At 37.0% G+C, this 22,901-nt stretch overlaps 3 protein-coding genes across 4 annotated transcripts; 1 reads left to right on the forward strand and 2 right to left on the reverse strand.

The window, feature by feature from the left end:
- Positions 1-4: 4 nt before the first annotated feature.
- On the reverse strand, positions 5-2,904 carry psmg4 (proteasome (prosome, macropain) assembly chaperone 4). Its single transcript, XM_042513712.1, has 3 exons — positions 2,640-2,904; positions 1,465-1,540; positions 5-357 (listed from the first exon to the last, which is right to left on the reverse strand). The coding sequence occupies exons 1-3, from the start codon at positions 2,814-2,816 to the stop codon at positions 236-238; spliced, it is 375 nt and encodes a 124-aa protein (XP_042369646.1). The 5' UTR covers positions 2,817-2,904; the 3' UTR covers positions 5-235.
- Positions 2,905-3,613: 709 nt separating this feature from the next.
- bphl (biphenyl hydrolase like) lies at positions 3,614-8,278 on the reverse strand. Of its 2 annotated transcripts, XR_006107247.1 has the most exons (8): positions 8,060-8,278; positions 6,916-7,019; positions 6,637-6,803; positions 5,159-5,312; positions 4,902-5,033; positions 4,482-4,605; positions 4,234-4,379; positions 3,614-3,737 (listed from the first exon to the last, which is right to left on the reverse strand). XR_006107247.1 is itself a non-coding variant. In XM_042513722.1 (7 exons), the coding sequence occupies exons 1-7, from the start codon at positions 8,140-8,142 to the stop codon at positions 4,289-4,291; spliced, it is 855 nt and encodes a 284-aa protein (XP_042369656.1). In that variant the 5' UTR covers positions 8,143-8,278; the 3' UTR covers positions 4,073-4,288. The 2 variants fall into 2 exon arrangements, 1 of the variants encoding a protein (XP_042369656.1); XM_042513722.1 differs by lacking the exon at positions 3,614-3,737 and having other exon boundaries at positions 4,073-4,379.
- A 4,547-nt stretch (positions 8,279-12,825) lies between these two features.
- Positions 12,826-22,396, forward strand: LOC121941016 (dual specificity protein phosphatase 22-B-like). Its single transcript, XM_042483712.1, has 7 exons — positions 12,826-12,992; positions 13,095-13,128; positions 15,305-15,387; positions 17,813-17,862; positions 18,448-18,522; positions 19,290-19,461; positions 21,556-22,396. The coding sequence occupies exons 1-7, from the start codon at positions 12,972-12,974 to the stop codon at positions 21,706-21,708; spliced, it is 588 nt and encodes a 195-aa protein (XP_042339646.1). The 5' UTR covers positions 12,826-12,971; the 3' UTR covers positions 21,709-22,396.
- The last annotated feature ends 505 nt before the right edge of the window (positions 22,397-22,901 follow it).

Here is a 22,901-nt window from a genome sequence, read left to right on the forward strand (position 1 = left end):
AATGCTGTTTTCTAAGTGTTATTTTTTTAATATGATGCATTTGTACAAAAAGCCATAGGCCTACATGTTTTGATAATAAACCACTTAATTTATTATGTCAATAAAAGAACACTTGATGTGACTATTTGTGGTATTTGTGTTGGAGTATTATTACAGTATTGCAAAGGGTATTCAAATCCAGGGAAGAAGAGGCACCTGGAACTTGATGCTGCTGTTCTTCCTACATGTCCTCAGTTCAGAAGTGTTCAGGGTGAAGCTCAAGCTCCTTTTTGATTCTGTTCTCCACCAGAAGACTGAAGTTGGGGTCTGTCATCGGAAGACTGTAACTCACATATACTTGCTTTTTGGTCTTCTTTGCTGCAAAACAAGCAGAGTTACATTTCACTTTTAGTTGAGAATAATACACTTAACAGTTTGTTTTAGCATAAAAATCACACTGAAGTCATCAGTCTTTGAAGTTATGGACACTCAAGATAAATAACTTTTTAGGTTAATGAACCCTGTCAGTATTTTTGCATGTTTTAGCTTTTTTTTTTAACCACCTATGTCTTTAAATTCCAACCATTTTCCAAAGTGTACCACAAGATTTCTGTGTTTTTCCCCACATTTTAAAAAGCCACTGGTTTTAATTCAATGTGGGGTTCACTTTTATTCTTGTCAGACCTGTGTTATAGTTTTGTGGTTAATAGTAGCAGTGGTAGAATGTAAATATGTGCATTTACTCAGGTACTGTACTTAGGCATAATTTTGGCATACTTGTTTATTACATTTATTTGACACGCAGAGATACTTTTGACATATGATGCAGCACTCTATTACTAATCGACCGAGTAGTATTAAAAATAATTTAAGTTTGCTCCTCATTGACAAACTACAACAACAAAAGCTCCTACATGTATTTGTTAGTAATAAACAGAATAATATATTTCATGACACTTTGAGAGAAGCCGATTTGCATAATGATCACTTGATATTTACTGAGTTTTACTTTTGATTACTGGAAGTTGATTTAGCTAATAAAAGCTCTGTACTTTGAATTCGGGACCTTTTCCTTGAAATGGGGTATTTTTCGACCATGGTATTTTTACAGCATTTTCACTTAAGTTAAGGATCTGAGTACTTTCTCCACCACTGCATAGTACAGACTTTTGCAAATCAGTCTGCACTTGCAACTGCCTTGACACACACTCTGACAACCTCTTAAAGCTTGATGTTTACTGGGAAGCATGTTTCAAGACTCATGTCATTTACTAGAATGAATGGAGGCTGGTGGCTGTCAACAACAGCAGAATTTATAGGAATGTTAACAATAAAGTTGATAAGAGATTTTCAGTAAATGGGCTAAAACTAATATCACCAAAAATAACCACCCGAAAGCTGAAGAGTGTTTCAACTTTTTAATAACTTTATATATTAAAAACAATAAGAAGACACTAAACTGAATGCAGAGTCATTCATCATTACCTAATCTCTGTGCCAAGGAATTAGGAGCAGTATTGGATGGGTCCCCCATGACTAATGTAGATAAAGGCATCGAATCCTGCGGACGGGGAAAATAAAAAGATAAGTAGAACAGTAGTTAGTCTCTCTGCTAGGACCGAAATCATAAACTGTCTGACATCCAAAATAATGTCTTACTTTCTTATTACTCTCTCAAATAAGTTTTTGTCAGCCCATTTTTGATTTACAGTACTGCCCACAGTGGACCAGAGGTACACTGCACAGTAAAGACATATACTACAGTATAAACAGTACAGAAGACCATCTCATTGACAACCGGTAATACAATCAGATTGTTTTACATTTTGCAAAATTTTGACATTTTCATCATCAAAACTTCTGTCATATCCCCAAAACCAGTTAAACCGAATTTCATTTTCATCCACATAAGTGTTCAAAAACTTGATTCCAAAGCCAAAAGACAGCAACAAACCAATGAGGGTCCTGCATTATAAATATTACTCAAGTAACAGTAAGTAAGTATAATCAAGAACATGTACTTAAAGTATTAAAACTAAAAGTAACCAATGGAGATAAATTAGAAAACGACTGAAATGTTTATCAAAATAGTTGATAACTATTTAATATTCTGTCTATTGTCTAACTGACTGATGGACTAACTGTTGTGCCTGTATTGACCATTGGATAATTTAATCTATAACAACACATCATCATATTTTACAAACTTTTCTCGTGCTTTTTATGTAAAAATCTTAAAAATAATAAAAAATAACTGGTAATTTTAGCTTTCAGACTGATGAAGTAAAGTAAAAAGTACAATATTGTCCACTTATATGTAAAGGAATATATGTATGAAGTGGCATGAAAAGAACTGACTCAAATAAAGTACAAACTACGTCAAATTCGTGCCAAGTATGGTCTTGAGTAAATGTACTTAGTTAGTAGTAGTAGTAGTTTTGTGCTCTCACACTGTAAAATAACTGAAGCTGGCAGACATGATATTGTGGAGTAGAGCAAAGTGCATTTCACAATATTTCCCCCCCTTTCATAGAGTGGCGTGAAACGAAACTAACGTTACTCAAGTACGGTACAAGTACCTCGAAACTGTACCTAAGTACAAACTTTGATTAAATGTTTTTATAGTTAGAAAACGTCACACTTAGTAAGTGTTCACTTACATATTTGCTGCTCATTGAGACCGCCAGGTTGGACAGCACCGGACTCGAACCGACCCACAGGAAGAAGCCGCCGCTCAGCTTCATCACGTGAAAGTGTATCACCTGTTCCAAAATCCTCTCCGAAAAGTTGTGCATCGTGATAGCATCTGCAACCGCTCCGTTTAGCGTCTCGGTCATTTTTATTTTTTGTTTAACTCAAGCTAGCCGCGGCTAGCAACAATTTAAACTCGTGCTAGCTACAAACAGAAACCGCTACTTCCTGGTTGTCAAATAAAAGGGCAGGCCAAAGAAATCGATCATCAGTGTGCAGGCGTGCAGCACCAGCACAACTGATTTCACTATAAAACACCACACTACAGACATGTACAGTACAGACCATAGACTGTATAAAAATATATATCTTTATATACAGTCTATGGTAGAGACAACACACAGTGGTTAAAAGGGTGTAGATATACTAACTTACATTCAAAATAAAACGTGTAAGAGTGCATAACTAGCAAAATAAACATAAAGTAACAAATAGTAAAGGCTCTCTCACTCATTATATAAAATGGACAGTTTCTAAATATTGGATTCTAATGATTGATGCATTGATGTATTCATCACTTTGACACTGCAGTTGGTAAAGATGGGAGTCATTTTTGGTACCTCATATTCTGCATACTGCTGGCTATCTTTAGCCATAATAATACATCATAATGTATTAGTTGTTTGTCTATTATTAATCCAAATATACAAGGTAAAAAGTAATGTTATCAAATAAATGTAATGGAGTAAAAAGTACAATGTTTGCCTCTGAAATGGGCTAGAAGTTAGCTATAATACTATAATACTCAAATACAGTTTAAATACCTCAATATTAAAATTAAGTAGAGGACAGTAAATGTACATAGATACTTTCCACTAATGCTTACTGTGTAAAGTAAACTAATCAGTATGTAAAGTAACATAGTGACCTCTTTAATTAAGTGTTTATAAATAGTTAGAAATAGTTTTATTGATGCTAATAAATCATTTTCAGTGTGAAATCATTACCATTCATCGTGGAATCACCACAGTGACGTTACTGCCTTTTCATGAATTCATTTTATGGTGCTATGTGAGAGACAAAATGAAAAACTAATGTTAGTGACATTATATAAAATCCTAACTTCAGTTTTGTGCTGTCACAGCTATTGATTCAGCTGTATAGTTTGGCTTTGCATTCTTTGCATTCTTTGCATTTCTTTAGCTGCTGCTTTTGCTTTCCAAAAGCAGCAGCTAAAGACATTTTACTTTAACTTAAATTAAGCCGTGTTACTGCTAAAGTTTGCAGCTAAAGTCACTACCTTTTTAAAAATAATTCCACTGTAACAAAAGCCATGTAGGCTATTTGCCACAATTACAGGAAAGGTTAATGGGCTTCATTATATGGGAAATAAGTGACCTACTTGCTTCATAAAACATTTAATTGTAGAAAAAATAACATTCGGAATTTAAAGTAAAATATCCAGCATTTAACAAGTGATGCCTTATAAAGAGAGTAGCATTTAAATAGTCAATAATGAATTAAGCCTTTTCGTGTCTATATTTGCAATAATATAATATTCACCCTGGTTCTTCTCCTCTAAATGATGAGCTGTTGTTTCACAGTGTAACTGGATCCATCAGTCTTGCAGGAAGTCTTCCACCAGTTTGTTGAATTCATCAGCATATCTCAGGTGGAGATTGTGTTTACCCTCTGGCATCAGGTGTAATCTAGATTTTGGACAAAAAAGGGGTTGCGTACATGTTCCATGCCTCATGTCCTGAATTTGAGGTAATTATAATATTGTTGTTATAAAGTGTGTGTGGTCTTACTGTGATCCCTTAATGTGTTTGAGGAGGCACTGTGGGTGGATGCTGGGCACCATGGGGTCTTTCTCTCCGTGGATGACCAGGGTGGGACAGCTGATGAGGGGCAGGAGCTCCAGGCAGATACTCCCTGTCCAAGAGACATTGTAGTTAACATTTTGACTTTAGTCTCCATAGCTGACATTTATTACTTATTAGAATATATTCAAATTAAGGAGCATCTCAAGTTTATTCTCCATAGCATTTTTTGCATATAAAAGTAGTAGGCCATTTTTTTTTAAAGGAAACCAACATCATAAATATAATACTCTCTGTAAAAGCTGCATTATGACTCCAAAACATTTCCATCTAATTCTTGATATTATTATTTCTGATGGTTTCCAGTTTCACTTGTGTGATGAGTCCATGAAAACACAGATTCAGCACCTCCTGGTCTCTTTGCGAACTGTGCAATCCCATCCACCCAGGCCTCCCAGGTTTTGGCAAACACTTCTGTTCCGTACACCTCCTCCATGGGCTGCCTCATCCTCGCACTCCACCTGGAGACGTCACGGACCGCTGTGTTCCCACATGTGCACACAAGGACACATAATTTACACAGTTAAGACATATTATAGCATGCACAGTTCATACAGTTTGGGGCTACAGCGGCAGCTACCAGACAAAACAAAACGTAAAAGAACCATTGTAAAGCTTGAGGTCCTGGTGGGAAACAAAGGCATTGGATCCCCAAACAACCATCTTGTTGATCACATCGGGGTTCTTTGCCGCTGCAATCAGAGCAGTGATTCCTCCGTCGCTCCACCCCAGCAGAGAGAACTTTCCAAAGCCCAATGCCTGCCAACAAAAAGAAAAATACTGTACAATAACAAAGTCTATACTGTCTCATATCAAATGAACTAATAATGGGCATACAGAGTGGAATTAGCTGTAATTCTTCTCAATATAGAAATAATGTGATCAAAGCACATATTTGCTTTCCTTTGTATTAAATCACAGTAAACTATGTAAAATACTGAGTGCATGGATTGCTAACTAAACTGAGAGCATGGATAAATTTGTTCAGTTTCACAATCAGATAAATCATCTGTGTCAAAACTAGAATTACTGCCTCGAAGTTGCATGCCTCTGCAAACCATTCAAGTTACAGTTTGCATTCATGTTACACACCTTTGACCTTTGGCCACCAAATTTTAATCAGTTCATTCTTAAGTCCAAATGGATGTTTGTGCCTAATTTTTAAAACAAAAGCCTCAAAATTTCTTCATAAAACATTCATGAGAACCTTTGACCATCAATGTCTTCTCTGAACTCTTTCCCACACAGCATCTGTGATACTGACTCTCTCCCCACTTTCAAATGCTGCCTCAAAACTCTCCTTTTTAGACTTGTCTCTTCTGTGTTGACCTTGTACCTTGACCTTTTAGCTTTTTATTGCATATTGTTGTATTATTGTTACTAATATTGTCTCTGGGAGGTAAAGTTGATTGTCCTGTAAGGCACCCATTAATAAAATGTATTATTATTATTATCATTATTATTATTATTATTATTATTATTAAAACCAAATCACTCCAAGTGGACATTTGTGCAAGTTGTTGTTGAAATATTGCATTCATGTAGGTGGGATGGACGGACAACCAGAAAAACATGATATTTACTGTAACAGCTATTGTTAGCACAGAGGCATGAAAATAATAACAATTGTTTAAAAAGTTTCCTCTATGTTGCACATAATGAGGTGACAATCAGCCACTCAGAGCAGGGTATGCTTTAGACACTGCTGTGAAGTGATGTCAATCTGGGTTTCAAAGGGTTATCATCTTAAGATTTGTGTGACAGAAAAATGCTTTGAGTTGCTTATTTGGAATTTAACTTAATTGCATTACTTTAAAACATTTTTTTTACACAATTATAATTTCCCCCTTTTTCTTTTAAGTGTTCATTTACATTTTACTTAACACTGTGAGACTTAAAAATTCCTCTTTCGACACCAGAAGATGTAGCAGCATTTTTTCTTAAACTACATTTAAAAGAAATGACAAATAAATCTTCCTTGTAGCTTGTAAATTGAACTAAAACTTATCAACCCATACGCTCAGATTTTTACACCAGCGTTCCTTTCTTATCACCCCTTAGCTGGTCAACAGACTGATAAGACCTTCATTAGATCCACTGCATCTTTCGCATCCCTCTCAAAGAAGTCAGCAGGGAAATCTCTGTCCGGGGGGCGCGACTGTCCGTAACCACGGGGATCCCAGCCCACTACAGTGAAGAGTTCCTTATTCAGAGACTTCAGCTGAGGTCCAAAATCAGTCCGAGTGCACCCTGTGGTAGACAAAACAAAAAAAAGGGGTTTCACAAGCTTAGAGGACGACGTACATGTAAAGGACACGAAGCAGAGGTACAGTATGTGTGAGAGAGATGTTGTCGTGTTTACCCAGAGCACCAGGAATCAGCAGTACAGCGTGCTTCCCTCTGCCTGTCTGCTCATAGTACAGATCCACTCCATTAACATGCTGCCTGCCTGCCGCCACTGAGGAGCTGCAGGGAAACACACAGGGAGACTGAGGCAGTAATGGACATGGTGGTTAAGAAGAGAATAACTGTCTACTGAAAAATATCTGCCTTCATTTGATAGTTACAACAAAACCAAATTCTCTTTGACAACTACACAAGTCATGTCACAAACTGAGTGTATCTTTCTCTTGTTTCATTGTCCTTCAAAGAGTTCAGTCAGTGAAAGTGATACATGCTGAACACTGTGTTCTCCATCGCCCCCATAAACAGCTCCTGCTTTAAACATAATTTTGACTCAATCTTGATGTATTTTTGTTCTCTGAACTAGTGTATGGTGCATAGTTTAAGCTAAATTCCCTCATTCTTCTGTAAATGTAATAATATGAAGTCCTTTGTTTCCCAGTTTGCACCTCCAGGTCACTGCGACCTGCTGGTAAACATGACTCCTGCTGTGAGGAGGGCCTCTGACCTGGACATGCCAGCAGGGATTCTTTAAAAAACATGAAGCCGAGAGTCATTAAATAGCAAAAAAAGGGAGACAGGAAAATGCTTCAGTTGAGAAGTCTGGTGGACTTTTGCAGATGTTGTGTCAAAATGTCCTGAAGGATAAGAGCCTGTAGGATTCTGCCAGATACAGTCTACACTCTACAATACACTCATCATTTAGGCTTTTCAAAATTTAAGACTGTGCTTGACCACTTGCAACAATTCTTACTACACAACAAAGCAGTATTTTTTTCCACTTTCATTATTATTAATATTATTGTTATAACTTGCATTTTACATTTTTTTAGGCCTCTGACATAGCTGAAAAGTTTCAAGTAGTGAGGACTTGAAGATTATGCTACTGTCAATGCATACTATATATGGTGCACAGCCTGGATCTAGTACGCCATCTAGTGGCTTTAAATCAAACATGCCTTCAGTTAAATTCTGCTAAAAGGACTAACATGGTGCTAAGGACAGAGCAGGCATTTCCTGTTTGCTCACTGCACCACTCCGCAGTTAAAGTCCAGACCTCAGTGTGCACATAAACACGCAAATATCAGACAGAAAGCAGTTACCAGTAGGCCTGGGTCGCTGTCATGACTCTCTTTATGTCAGTTCTGCATTTCAACAAACGTCCTCCGAGGACAAACAACGCCATTCCGCTGCTGCTCACACGGAGCACCTCTCTGCTGCAGCTGTGCTTCTTTAGCTGGTTAAAGATTGAACAAAGTCTCAGACTGCAGATCGTGTAATCCTGCACTGCCAGGTTGTTTTGAGGGAATGCAGGAAGCTGTACTCAGTTTGGCACTTTCCACGTCGTGTGTATTGACAAGAAATTTAAAGCGAAAGTACGGAAACGAGCCGAAAGGCAACATTCACGTGAAAGTTATTATGTTATATTCCAGTGAGAAATAATTTTAAAGGTCTATTTTATCCTAAAATTTCCTAGAAAGCTTTCTTTTTACAGATGGCTATGTCGTTTGGATCAGGGCAAATAGAGACTACAAGAGTTAATTTAGGCAGTTTCTGACCACAGGAGTTTCCTTTTAAGTAAAGTTCCTTATAAACTCCAAATATTCATTCACTTTTCATGTAATATTTGAAACATAATGGCTTATATATTTTGAGGTGTTTGTCTGGACAAAGTTCACATTTTTGCATGTTGAACTGGCCTGTGTACTGACTAAAAGACCCCTGAAGATGACACCGGCAAATAATTGAAATTAATTTATTAAAAATGTAGCCTGCTGACAGGATTGTCTGTACTATTAGTACTTTTCAGAAAGCTTCCTCTTAGTACAGTTACAGTATAGGTATATTTCTTTTTATATTTCTTTATCCTTATAGGAAAACAGGAACCCATGAGAACTGTAAAATAAAGTTAACTTACTTTACTAGTTAACTAACTTTATATGGGCTACGAATTTATGGACAAAAAGAAAAGTAGCTATGTTGTCCTACATAGTGGCATTATTGGGGTTTAACTCCCTTTTAGACCGCATAAACAAACTATAATGAAACTCCAATTTCAGATATCTAAAACATTTTATAGAGCATACAAACGTTAAGGGTAGTGTTATTAGTTTTGCAGGTTTTCAGTCAAAATCAAGGTTTTGAACAAATTCCAAATTTGTCCAACTGGAGTTAGATGAAAAGTGAGGGGACCAAAAAAAGGTTATTGCAGTTATTTCTGAGGGGTATAAATGTCTGAATTCTATCTTTTTAAATAGCTTCTAAGATATTTCACTATAAAATCCAGAGGCATAGCACCAAATTTTGGGCCCTGTGCATAAGCAGTCTCTACTACACTTGGCTTTAGCTGCATTTAAAGATGAATCAAAGTGCAGGGGTGGACTAAACCATTTTGTGTGTTTTGTAAGGGGTGAGAGGGGCCTTAGACAGCTTGCACATTTTTTATACAAAGTTCAGTCCTTCAACAAAATTATTCAGCCAATTTTAATTTTGACCGATAAATCTTGTAGATGCTGAGCTATTTCACTGGGTAAAAAAACTTGAAAAGTCATAGGAATATCAGTAGGATTCATCCTCTGAGGACCATGAATGTCTGTACCAAACTTAACTGCCATCTAATCTATAGTTGTTGAGACATTTAAATAAAAACAAACAATGTGAACCTCATGATGGCACTAGAGGGAAGTCAGGGGATTACCAACATACTGGGATGGATCTTCTGGGGACCATGAAAATCTGTTTAAAATGTCAGAGCAGTCCAATAGCCGTTGAAGTATTCAGTCTGGACCAAAGTAGTGGAGCGGCTGACCAACAGACATGACCAAATACCAAAAGCTCTTTGGTTATCTCTTCTCCAGTCTGACAACCTCCTGTTTTTATTTCCTTTATGCCACTGTAAATTGAATATGTTTGGAAAATCAAAGACATCTTAGGCTTTGGTAAATTGCAGAGGGCATTTTAAAATTTTCTTTTGTTTTTTAATTGACTAACTGATTACTTGATAAATTAAGAAAATAGTTTCCATGTCAATTAAAAAATGAAGATGATTGTTAGTTGCAGCCTTTGAATGAATGTCTATAAGTGTGGTATTGTTTTGTATTAGCACCTATAAATGATCTGCTAGGTGCAGCAAACACACTGGCATCAAACTTGAAAGTAACTCTTGAGGTTATGTCTCCTCTTCTTCTTTTTAAGGACAGATTTAATCATCACTGTATCACATCCTTTACTGTTTTTGCAATCAAGCTTCTACCCCCTCCTCCCCCACATACAAACACACACCTACACACACAGTGATGCAGTGACGGAGGTGCTTTTTGTACACCATTGTGTCGAAAGTGTGATGTGTCTGTTTATGAATGGGTCTGACCCGCCGCTGGCTAGATGAGCTGTTCAGACCTAATTCTCTGAGGCAGGCAGCTTTTTGTAAACGCCTCCACTCTCCTCTGCCTGTCAGTGTGTCTGAGCTGTATGCCACACACTGAACCACACACAGGAACAACACAAACATGACAAAAGCCCAGCTAAAAATACCTCGACTGCTGCAGAGCAATGTGTTGAAGATGCAGCAGACTTTACTGGAAATAAAGTGACTGATGTCCACTGAGAATCAACACATCATTTAAAATAAATGGAGGGGATTCTTCAGTCTAAGACAACATTTGCAAAGTTTATAAGCAATTCTCATGAAAAAGTCATGACGCATTGAGAAGATAAAACAATGTTAAATTGTGAGGGTTTTCTGCTTTTCTCTGTTTTATATATAAGTTAACTAAATATGTTTGAGTTTTCCATCCAGACTAAAATAAATTGGCAACTACTGGATGGATTGTAAGATACGTCAGTACAGATATTCATGTCCCCAGAGGATGAACCCTATTGACTTTGATCATCCCCTGACTTTTATTTTAGCCAGCACCAGCTAGATGACTTTTTTTTTTAGAGTGACATAAAGTGACAACTGTTGGATTGATTGCCATGACATTTGTTACAGACAAATCCCAGAGGATTTGTCTGTAACAAATGATCCCCAGAGGATAAATGCTTGGTGATCCCTTGACCCTATCCTCTGGAGCCACCACCTGGTCAAAGCTTTCACTTATTTATTTTTAAATTTTGATTGATTTATCACATTGATTGGCCTAGAATTTTGGTACACACATGAAAATACCTCAATTGCCAAGATCAAGATGCACTTTGAGCTAACTGGAAATAGCTCAAAGTGAGAGGGCATGACTGGTGCTAAACACTTCAGGGGGGCTGGATAATAAAGGATTTTACAAACTTGGTGTCCTAAACCTGATGTGCTTTTCTTGAGATTTTTGGCTGACATGGGTAATGGAATAAGCAAGTTACAGTATCAACTCTCTACACAAAAAGGGTTAATTTACTGAAAATTCCAGTCAACTGACAGTTTAAAATATTCATTATTAAATATGCAGCAATTACAGTTAAAGTTTGGAATCAACAACATTTATTATTTATAGTTAATATACTGTAACTCTGCTAATCTGTTTCATCAGGGTGCAGTTTGATAAGATTTAATTAGCTATTGTCTGGTATTGAAAGCAAATATCCCTACTTTTATAATCCTACATTGATATTGAAATATTGACAGATTTCATGCAGGTAAGAGTAAAGATAAACATACATAACTTTTATTAACACACAGTTGTTTTTTGAAATTTTATTTATGTGTGTTTGTTTTATAATTGTGTTTTTCAACACTTATTTTTAACTGTTACAGCACTTGAGTTTCAAATCTCATCTGTATTGTGTGTCGTTTTATTTTCATTAAACATTGAGCACTTACATTTTAAATACTTTGTATATTAACTTTTTAAAGGCATTGATGTATCTTTTATTAAATGTATTATTATATTGGGCTATTCATTAAATGTATTTAACACTGATCATATTTATTTATTCATTATTGATTACTTAATGCTTTTTTTTCATTGATTGTCACATTAATGCTGAAACTGAAACTGATACTCTTGCTGCCCCACCTTGGTCGCTGGTTCACTCAAACCTCAATTTTTATCTAATTTAACATTTTTTTAATAATTAAAACTAAGATTTTTTATGGTTTTACAAGGGGCTTTTAAGCACCTGATTTTGATTTTAAGAAGGAGCTTTTAAATTTTTTAACACTCACACACTCATATAGAGTGCTGCATTTTAACATAAACCTAACTATGAAGTATTTCTCATAAAATATTCATCATCAAATATACAAAAATCAAAGTTAAAATTTGAAAACAAGATTATTAACTATTTGTGATTAACATACAGTAACTCAGCTTCATCTAGGTGCAGCTTGATAAAATTTGATTGGCTATAGTCTGGTATTGTAAGCAAACAAGTATAATCATTTATTTATACTGAAATATTGAATTTTAATTACTGCTTAATCCTGATTGGCATACAGAAATCTTTGAAATCACCTATTTTTTCCAACTGTTTTTCCACCCACAAAATTCAGAATGCAGAAAAGGTTTTGTTTGTTGTTCTACAACAACTTGCCTGTATACCTCAAGACTATTATTCAATCTGAGAATTATTGTAACTGGAATGTATTTTGAGCCTCATTCATAAATGCTCCATATACGGCATAACAGCTCAGCAGAAAGTGATAGCCAGGCGTGACCCAGTGTTAGATCTGTTCTCCTCAACTATCTTTGTCTGGTTGGTATGTGCCCATCCACAGTCCCATGACCCAACTCCTGGTCTAAATATAAATATCCAGGCAGCACTGCTAAGGTCACATTACGTCATCCCAAGCAGGACATTCTCTATCAAGTAGCACTCAGATCTGTGGAGGCATGGAAGGCTTTATGATATCCTGGGTCACACAAAATAGCCATCGAGGGAGGTTTGAAAACGATCAGACGTAGTAACAGCAAGTGAGAGGGCGTGACTGGTGCTAAACACTTCAGGGGGGCTGGATGATACAGGATTTTACAAACTTGGTGTCCTAAACTTGATGTGCTTTTCTTGAGACTTTTGGCTGACATGGGTAATGGAATAAGCAAGGTACAGTATTAACTCTACACAAAAAGGATTTAAAAAATATTCAAACCTCGTGTTTTCACAACTATTTTTACTTCTTCTGATTTAATTTCTAACTTTCTTCAGGTCCTGCCTGATCTCTATCTTGGAAATATGAAAGGTAAGATGTTTTGCCTATTGACATTTGAGTAAAGAATTGATTTATTTTCAGGATAATGTAGTAGAGTGTGTTTCAGTTCCTCATACAGAGGGGCATGTGGTGAGATGCTACACTGAGCTCAGTTTCTATAGAGTGGAGAGGTCACAGTGTAGAGAAGAATTATTCAAGTATTGTATTTTGATGTGAAAAAAATAAAAACGTGCGTGTACGAGGTCGGTGAGTAACGCTCTGTCAGCAGCTGGAGGAAACAAATTATTTTTGAGGGCTGCTGGGTGCATGAGGGTTGGTGTGGGAGGGGATGCCCCGCAGTGTGGGGGTGTCCCCTGAGTGAACTGTATTCCACATCTTTCCATAAAGCAGAAAGTGCAATCATGAGGTTGGTATATAAAAAAAAAGTCTGTGTGTAATGGTGACTCCACAGGAAGTGTCTTAAAAATGGGTTACTTTTTATAAACATGACATGTTCAGGTAACCACTGTTAATAGGAAAATCTGACACCTTTCATGTTATTGAGGCCTTTGATTTTATCAGGTTTTATCCATTTTGCTCGGTATCTCAAACCTTTTGTCGTTATGCAAGAGCAAGTGTGAGGAAGAGTTAACTCTGTAAGAAACGCTGTAACACCTGACCAACAAAAGCACAGCAGTAACTACAGAAGCAGTTCAGAAAAAAAAGACTCCAAGGTTTTGAGGCTGGCTGAAAAACTGATTAATGCCTTAATTTTATGTCTTTCAAGGCTGGTTAAAACGTACACATTTTATTAAGCAAGATAATCTTCATGAGCGAACACCACGTTTATGGTTTCTGAAGCCTAAATGCAATGGCCAGAAGTAAAAAAAGCTAATGTTAGGCTATAAACAAACTACACTACATTTGCATTACATTGCCATCACAACAAGGCTGTAAAGCCGTATTCAGCATAATGACTGGTATTTACTGATATATTTTATGTTGTAGAACAAAATGTGAAATTCTCCTTAGCTTGTGTTAACCACAGACCTTATTTCAGGCATCTAACCAAAAATCTACTGACTGCAAGACAAGGGAGCTGGGAGCACTAAAATGCTTACTCATTTCTGAAGCACTGTATCAATTAAAAGTCGACGTGGTTACTACGTCTCTGCTAAGCTAATTACATAAGTGTCTGCATGAGTTCAGCAAGAACAGTTTTTTTATCTTCCCATATTAGTCTGATTTGCATCATTTTGTTATGTAGATTAAAACTAAATAACCAAGCAGCTAGGGAGATGTCAACATGCAACGTTTTAGCTTTAGCTGTTGTCAGGACTAATGTTAGCTTGCTGTAAATCTCTTGCTTCAGCTGTTTTCCATTTTCCTTTTGTAGTTACTGTCATTTTTTCATGCTGTCTTCAGGTTAATTTTACATTTCTATTGCAACATAGTTTTTATATGGTAAAGCAGACACTAAAAAGTCAGATTCTGGTCTTAACTCAATTCTTACCAAATATGAGGGTCTAGTGACTATGTTTTTCATTTGAAGGGCAGAGACAGTGGTCTGTGCACAACAGAGTGAGTTGTTAGTTACCAACTTTAATGTCCTCGGATATCAGCAACATGACACCCCATAAAAATATTATGACCTTCAAGGCACTGGCTTACATGTGTAGGTTATATAATCAGATTGTGTTTCCTCTGCAAGTATCTTCAGGATTTTATTAAGTACTGATATATTCATTTTTTTTCCAATTTATATTGCTTTTCTTTATCATGCAGTTAATACAGACTCATAATTTGTGAAATTGGGGTTAATTGGAACAATTTGTGTGTCAGGGGGGTTCAGTACAGACTCATCTTGGTCTTGTATCGGTGGCATCCTGCAAACTTGCAAAGCATGAGAAAAAAGTACTCAAGACACATCTGTCCAAGGTAGAAAACATTCGGCTTCCTTTTAAAGAACAAAATTTGATTAGAACAATTACTGTTTCTTGCTTCTGGGCCAAGCTGTTGGACTGTTTTAGAAACACTGGTTTTCCGGTTTTTCTTTCAGTTCAAAACCAGAGCAAAACTTTTAGGGCCACATTTGCTTGGGAGACAATAGAGGAGGGGGGTTGTTGTCGGGTAGAAAATACTTAATTTAGGCTGAACCTAACATGATGCGATTTTTAATTGGATGGAAGGAATTTTTGGGGTGACTTATTTTCTTTGCGATCCGCAGATGCACGAGACAGGGAGCTGTTGGAGAAGCACAACATCACCCACATCCTGTCAATCCATGACACAGCTGCACCCGTCCTGGAGGTGAGCTGTCTTATATCGGGCTGTGTGACCCTGTGACCCCAACAATAATCCTGCCCTCAAGTACACAACCTCCCCTGAACTCACCGGGTTTGTTTTTCCCCCTAAGTGCTCCTTCTACTCGTTCGGAAAGTGTTAAATTTTGGCAGCCCGTGTGCCACTTTCCGACTTAATATCATTATGGCTGCAACTGACAACATTTTCATTATTTCCTTAATTAATCTTTTTATTAATTCCCCAATTAATGTATTTATTTTTGTCAGAATAATGGTAATAAAAAATTGTGAAAAACATCTATCACAGTTTCCCAAAACTAGAGGTGACTTCGCACATTTGAAAAACGAGAAACAGCAATTTTTCAGAATTTTATGCGTGAATGCTCTAATCTAATCTTCACACTACCCTGGCAATCCTCTGGGGTTTCCTTTTCAACAATCTCTTTATCATACCAGGTCATTGCGGTTGTGTTTTGAAAGGATAAATAAAAAAGAAAAAAAGTAATATTGTTTGTACAAAACTCAGACATAGACTACAGAAATAGACCACTTCAATTGACGTGAAAGTCACATGTTCTTATTTTCAATTTTGCACGGAAAGTCCTTTTTCTTTGCATCAGTCACAAGAGCTGGAATTCACCAGGTTTCACTAAATAAGCAGTTTTCTGATTGACCTCAACATTGTATGGGATCCCAATGAATATCTGAAAATTTGTATGCTGTTCTCAGTCTTTGCTGCAGCTGTGATGCAGATGTAAGCCATCAAGATGGGAATTTTTTTTCACACAAGATGCTTTTAGCTCTGCAGCTTGAAGTCTGTAAAGTCTTGAAAGTGGAACTGCATTAAAAAAAAGGTTTCTGCATTTAGACGTGGCAATTTGTGTATGAAAGGGAGAAAAAGGTGTTTCTCTTATGTATGTGAGGGAGGGAGTACGGGAAAGATGTGATACTGTGAGAACCTGGTAGGTTGAAAGTAATACATATCGTAACATATTTTAGAATAGCTTTTTTATATAAGTGCAAAATTTGTTGTTGGAGAAATAAAGTTTAATTTAGCAGAAACTGTATCCTTTTAGAATAAAAGTTAATGATCCATTTGAATGTGTCACTTTATTTAAGTAAAATTTTTCTTTCTCCATCCACATTTTTGAAAATCAAGATCTTCAGTGTCCGCTTTCACAACTTTCATCTTTTCTTTTTGAAAGCGAAGCATGAAAAGTGCTCGGAGATGTCTGTACACTTTCTCCATCTATGCTTGTATGTTTCATAGAACTCTGAAGAGAAACAGCAACTTGTATTACAGTATCGCTACCCAAACTGGTCAACCACCAAAACTTTGTCTAAGGTTTTGGCCCTGAAATGATTTCTGACTTGCTGAGCTGTGCTGCCCTTTACAGCTCTTTAATCCCAGCTGCTGTTCAAATCTTTGATCTTGATCGTTGGATCGTTCTTGCATTAATATAAATGACACAGCATTTGTGGCATAATGATGACTCAGGTCTGTTTTACCAGTGTGGCCCAAAATGGCCAGATGGGATGGTGTATTTGCATACCTAACAGTCAAACTGCTGACTGATTGATTTCTTGGAAGACAGCCTGATGGTTCCTGAGAGAGGAAGGTAGAATTTGCAACCACCAAGTCTCTGAGGTCCGATGTGCCCTTTACTGTACAGTGTTACTCTAATTAACATACCGCAAAACAAACAAATGAAGACAGGTTTAAAGGACAAATCTGAGACTCAGATTGCATTTTGCTACTAAAGAAAATTAATTTCTGCAATTATCCACATACATTTGCATGCAAATTGTTTGTTAGTGTGTTCATGCATTCGGTCTGCCGGGATTCGATTTTATAAACACTGAGTCATGATCAGTTTTAAGAGTGATGGTACGAAGTAAGAGGACTTTTCTAAGCTTTTTGTTTGCATAACCTGACTTTTTTGTCAATAATTACAATTTTACCAAGTTGCATGCTCTCTAAATATGTGCACGTCTCTTTGTGTTTTAGTGTGTGTGAGTCTGTGGTTTGTGTGTGCGTGAGCTAACCTGTCTAGAGCACTTCCAGAGTTCGGTGTGTCCCAGAGGGCTCAGGGGGTTTTGCAGCCGTGCAGTCATAACGGGACAAGGTAGTTTCTGTCCATTGCGTGTACCATCAGCTGCCAGGTGCACTGTACAAATCACACACACACAGGCGAATATCGTTATGTCGTGACCTGCCATTAGGGCAAGGTCAGAGGGGCCGACTTTCAGGGGCCGTCCCATACACTGAGAAACAGGAAGTGTGCTAGAGCCGGTATTCAAACAGATGACCTGACAGGATACAAGTACAACTTTGTTAAATGTTGTACATTAAGTAATTAAACAGGTTTATCTGCAGAAAATACACACTGTTGTGTTGCATGAGTCTAAATGTCTTCTCCTTCATCCTCTAGGACATGACGTACCTGTGTATATCTGCCTCTGACCACTCAAAGCAAAACCTGTAAGTGCTAATGATATATACTGATCTTGAAGGCTATATATGAGGTCCATTATGTTGCTCATTAATAGATCTGACTATCTTGGTCTTTGGCAAGTGTAACTGCAAAAAAACAGTGTTTTGTTTTAATGTAAATGGTTTAATAATAGCAAATTTACGCTTTGATATCTTATGAACGTGTTTTACTTAAGAAAGTTTTTTATATGAAATTGTTCTTATCAGGACATTTATTTGAAAAGAACCACAAATAAAGCCTCATCACTGACTGAGTCTTGTAAATCAAAATTTTACAGCTGTCAAAAAATCATATAATTTACCGTGTCTTCTGGTGGAGGGCAGGTTCAGCAGTCAATATTTGATGGAATAAAAACTACGATATCCCTAATTAGTACTTTTATAGATTGAATCAAATCGAATCAATGTATTGATAAATGCATTAAAATATTCATAGCAGTTTAAGAAATACTGCTTTAGAAAAAAACCCAGATATTTCAAATGTGGTGCTTATTTTTATATTGCATTGTTGTAATGTATTATCAAGATATTTATATAAACTGTTATTCAGTGTGTTTAATGTGATAATTCCAGGATTCAATACTTCAGAGACAGCATCATGTTTATCCACGAGTCCCGACTGAAAGGAGAGGGCTGCCTTGTCCACTGGTAGGTGAAAATAAATCATAAAAATACCATGGTACAAATTTATATTTTAATGCACTTAATCTTGAAATAACATTTTCAAACAATATTTCAATTTGATTGGTCAAACAGGTCTTAAATGGAGTTCCAGTGTTTTTGAAAATAATATAAATTAATTTTTTTCCAAACTGCATTTCTTTACTGCAACTCCATACCCATGTTTTTTATTTTTATTTTAATATCAACATTCCTGTGTACTGGTACATTTTTATGCACAACTTTGGGTGTTGGTGGTGTTTATGTCTTTAATATTGTCAAAATAAGTCCTCAAAATATTAGTCCTCTGCTACTTCATGTTTCTATTGAGGGGGGCAAATGCACATTGAGGGGGACATGTCCCCCTGCGTCCTTCTGAAAATCTACACATATACATACTGTTCATCAAAGTAAATGGTATGAAACTGGTGTCATTTGCATGTTAGGATGCTGAGAGGAAGAAGCAAAAACATTCAGCTTTAGATTTTTCCTCATCATGATGAGTATTTGCTTAACAGTGGTTACTGATGGGGGGGGGGTCGTCTTATTTTATTAACCCAGTTTTCATTTTCAACCACATCACTGTCACCAAATGGACAAAATTTTGGTTAATGCTTTGATAGCAATCACCTTTCATCTTTCCTCATATCAAACAGGGTAAAATCAAGCATTTAACCACAGCTTCAGGTATTGAGGGGTTTCACTTCTTTGTACACTAAAGAGGAGAATATGTAGTGAAAACTGGCATCTCTCAGTGTGGCAGGAGTGTCCCGCAGTGTGACTCTGGTGGTGGCTTACATCATGACGGTGACGGGTCGAGGCTGGGTTGATTCTCTGGCGGCGGTGAGGGCAGTTCGGCCGTGTGCGGGGCCCAACCTGGGCTTTCTCCGGCAGCTGGAAGAGTTTGAAAACACAGAACTGACCGAAGTGAGTGACACCCCACTGATCTCAATTAAAGTTATGATCATTAAGATTTAATGTAGATTATCCTTATTTTTCAGCTTTGACATTCAATGCATTTCTATAATTATCTGTTTATGTATTAGTTTTTATCCTATCCAATGCAGAATTTGAATTGTGTATCCATGCATAAGGGATTAACAGGAAATGATGCAAACATACATTAGACTTGACAGCATCTCACTATACGTTCAGTATGCCATCACACCACTCTACCTGTGCTGGATAATATTTTGACTATCTCCTTAAACAATTCAACATGTTAAATGCTCTTGGGCAATGGTTTGTTCGGGTGTTCTATAAACAGGTATTGCTGAGACAGAATAGCTGCTTGAAGGAATACTTCATCACCCTAATGATCATTTTTATATCAGTTAGAAAACTTTGTGTTTCTTGTATGCCTCCATGGTGAAAGAAGAATCCAAAAACACAAAAAAAATCTGAAAGAATTAAAGTCATTAAGGGCAGAGTTTAACAACAGGAGAACTTTACCACAACATCAGTTTACAAGCTCTCTCACAACCTAGTCTGGTTTATCTAGTCATCTGCACAGTACTTCCTAAACAGAGGCATTTTTGATGAAACCTTAATATTAACACACTGTCAGTATTGGAAAAGCCAGCTGTAGCACGCCTGGGTTATTTGAATAAATCTACACAAAGCTGTTTATGGTGTTGCACTTGGTTACACACAATAAGGTTAGTCAGTCACTGTGTAATAGGGTTGGGTACCCACCTTGGTATTTTTAAGTGTACCAACCAAATTACACTGGTACTGAGTACCAATTCAAATTAAATCAATTGATGTCAAATTCTGGGACCTTTGAGTGCATCTGGTTAAAAATGCCAGTTTCAGTTGAAAGTGCCGCATGCACAGAAGCCAGGAAGCCGACCACAGAGCTCAGCGACCAGCAATGGAGCTCTGTGGGGCCAGCGAGTTCAGACAAAAGGCAAAAATTACCAAGAAGCGCCCAAAGGCCAGTCAGTTTCGCGGATACAGAAACTACTTGTACTGTAGCAGTAGTTTCAGCATGCTATTTTCTTTTTGTCTGATAGAAATAGAAATAGCCTTGTATTACTGCTGTTTCTGATTGTGTTTTTTAAATTACTTACTAATTCCACATAAATGTCAGCTGTGTCTAAACAAAAAGCAACAGAGATGAGCAGACATTCACAGATACATACACACACAAAGCATGCAGACAGACAGACAAAGACTAATGGTACGTATCCAGAGGGGCGTTTTTTGAGGCGATGGGTCACGCTGGGCGTGCCACTAGCCCCGTGGGCTGTCTGCTCCTAGATCTTAAACCAGACCATCAAAGCAGTCATTTGGAAACTTTCTCTTATATTATATAAACAATTCACCAAAATGTGTATCTGAAAACATCAGAGGTGAGAAATGAGCCATGCACTAGCTGAATCTGTGTTCAGTTTTTTTGTAAATTACAAGAGGCGGCAAATGAGGAGTGGATGCTCCATCTCTCGAAATACAACACTGTGCTCCCAGAATGCCATGCACAACTGCTAACATAGACAATGAATGGGAAGCATGTAAATGACGTATAATGTGGACACGTACCATTAGCTCTAAGTTTGATTAGAAAAGAGCAGAGGAGCAGAACTGCTTGTTGACCGGGAGACAGAGCGAGACTTTGTCACCCCTGCATCTTGCTTAAGAATTGTATTTTTTTGATTACTGTTGGGTACCGGTGCCAAGTTCCAGGTACCCGTATCCAGTTAAAAGTGAATGGTGCCTTACTCTACTGTGTAAAGTGAGCATGCTTACCTGATGTTGGTTTTAGAAAGTCACAAACAACTGTTGGTCAGATTCAAAATGTGAGTTGGAAGGGGGTTTCAGATGCGGTTCGATCTCACAAGCACTTTTGACCCTAAGATTGACAATTTGACCCCAAGAAACAACTAGGACTGAACTCCAACTTTAACTATTCTCCTCTCTGTCTCTTCATGTTCACTGAATGTGAAACACTCTCCATTTGTGTGACTCCTCTCAGTCATTTACTCATCTGACTCACTTTTACACTCTGCTCTCCCCCTCCAGTATCGAGCCTGGTGGAGGGACCGATACGGGAAGAACTCGCTTAATGATGATAAAGAGATGGAAACTCTTTTAACTCAGAAATCCAACAACAGCAGCAGCAACAACACCATGGCAACCAGCATCAGTCCTGCACTTGGCACCAGCGGCACCTGAAAAACTGTCTTCTGTCAGTTTTTCCTGAACTCAAGCTGCTGAGGACCAGTCAGCTTCTGCTTGGACCATTAAACCCACTAAGACCAGACCAGCTGTTTGCTATTGCTGCAGAGAAAAGCTGCAGCAGGAGCTCACTCTCTGTATCAATATATATTGAATCTCATGTTTGTAGGAGTCATGTGCGTGGGGGGGATTTTTATGTCATTATCTCATCCCCCCTCATCATGTCATGTCCTTGCCTCTAACTGTCAAAACAACATGCAAGGGCAGTCAAGCATGACACCAAGGAAATATGTACATACAGTCCAAAGTGTGAACACACATTTGGCAGCGCTTGCTCCCCCGTTAGTTACGTTATGCTGTGTCTGCTACTTGAAATATGATTATTACTTTCTATAGATGGTTTGGAAGCTGAAGAATACTGTCTCTTCCAGTAAAACAGTATCAGAAGCAATATTTATATTTATCGTAGTTTTATTCCGTAATTTATGTTTACTTTTGGTTGAATTGTAAAAAAGTGTGTGTGGTCTAAATAAGACTCTCTATTATGCCAATTAAAGAAGGATAAACAGCATTCACTTTATGTTAACAGCTTGTGAAGATAATGATTCAAAACTACAAATCTGCTCCATACTATGATTTACACATACATTACCATTTTATTAAATAAATATCCATTGACATGAGATTTAATTTGTTGAGTGAACATTTCTTTCTTTATTTAGTCATTAATTTTGCTATACTTACTGACATTAAAATTTACTTATTACTTTATAGATTAAAATTATAATTAAATTTAAACTAAAACATACTGATTTTATTCAGTATGATGCATCATTAGAGATTTCAATTGCTAGCAGTGTAATAAATAGTTAAAATTAGCTCCACCTTTAATTACAATTTATCATTGTAGACCTCAAGTGATTCATATTTTCACCAAGTGTAAAAATGTGTAGCTTATACACCAAATTAAGAAAAAATGTTTTAATAAATTTTAGATTACTTTAGTTTTGTCAGCTAAAATGTGCATCATAAATCTATAGTCTGGCACCTTTTGCTTTAAATTTTGCCCAATAATAGTGGTGTCTAGTCTTGAGTCTCCCTAGCTAGGCTAACCGTGGATTCAAAATCTGGAAAGGGAAATTCAAATCAAATAATATAAGGTGAAGGCAGGTTATTTGAGACATCAGGTA

This window comes from Plectropomus leopardus, chromosome 3 (assembly GCF_008729295.1).
Source record: "Plectropomus leopardus isolate mb chromosome 3, YSFRI_Pleo_2.0, whole genome shotgun sequence".
In the NCBI taxonomy this organism is placed as follows: Eukaryota; Metazoa; Chordata; class Actinopteri; order Perciformes; family Serranidae; genus Plectropomus; species Plectropomus leopardus.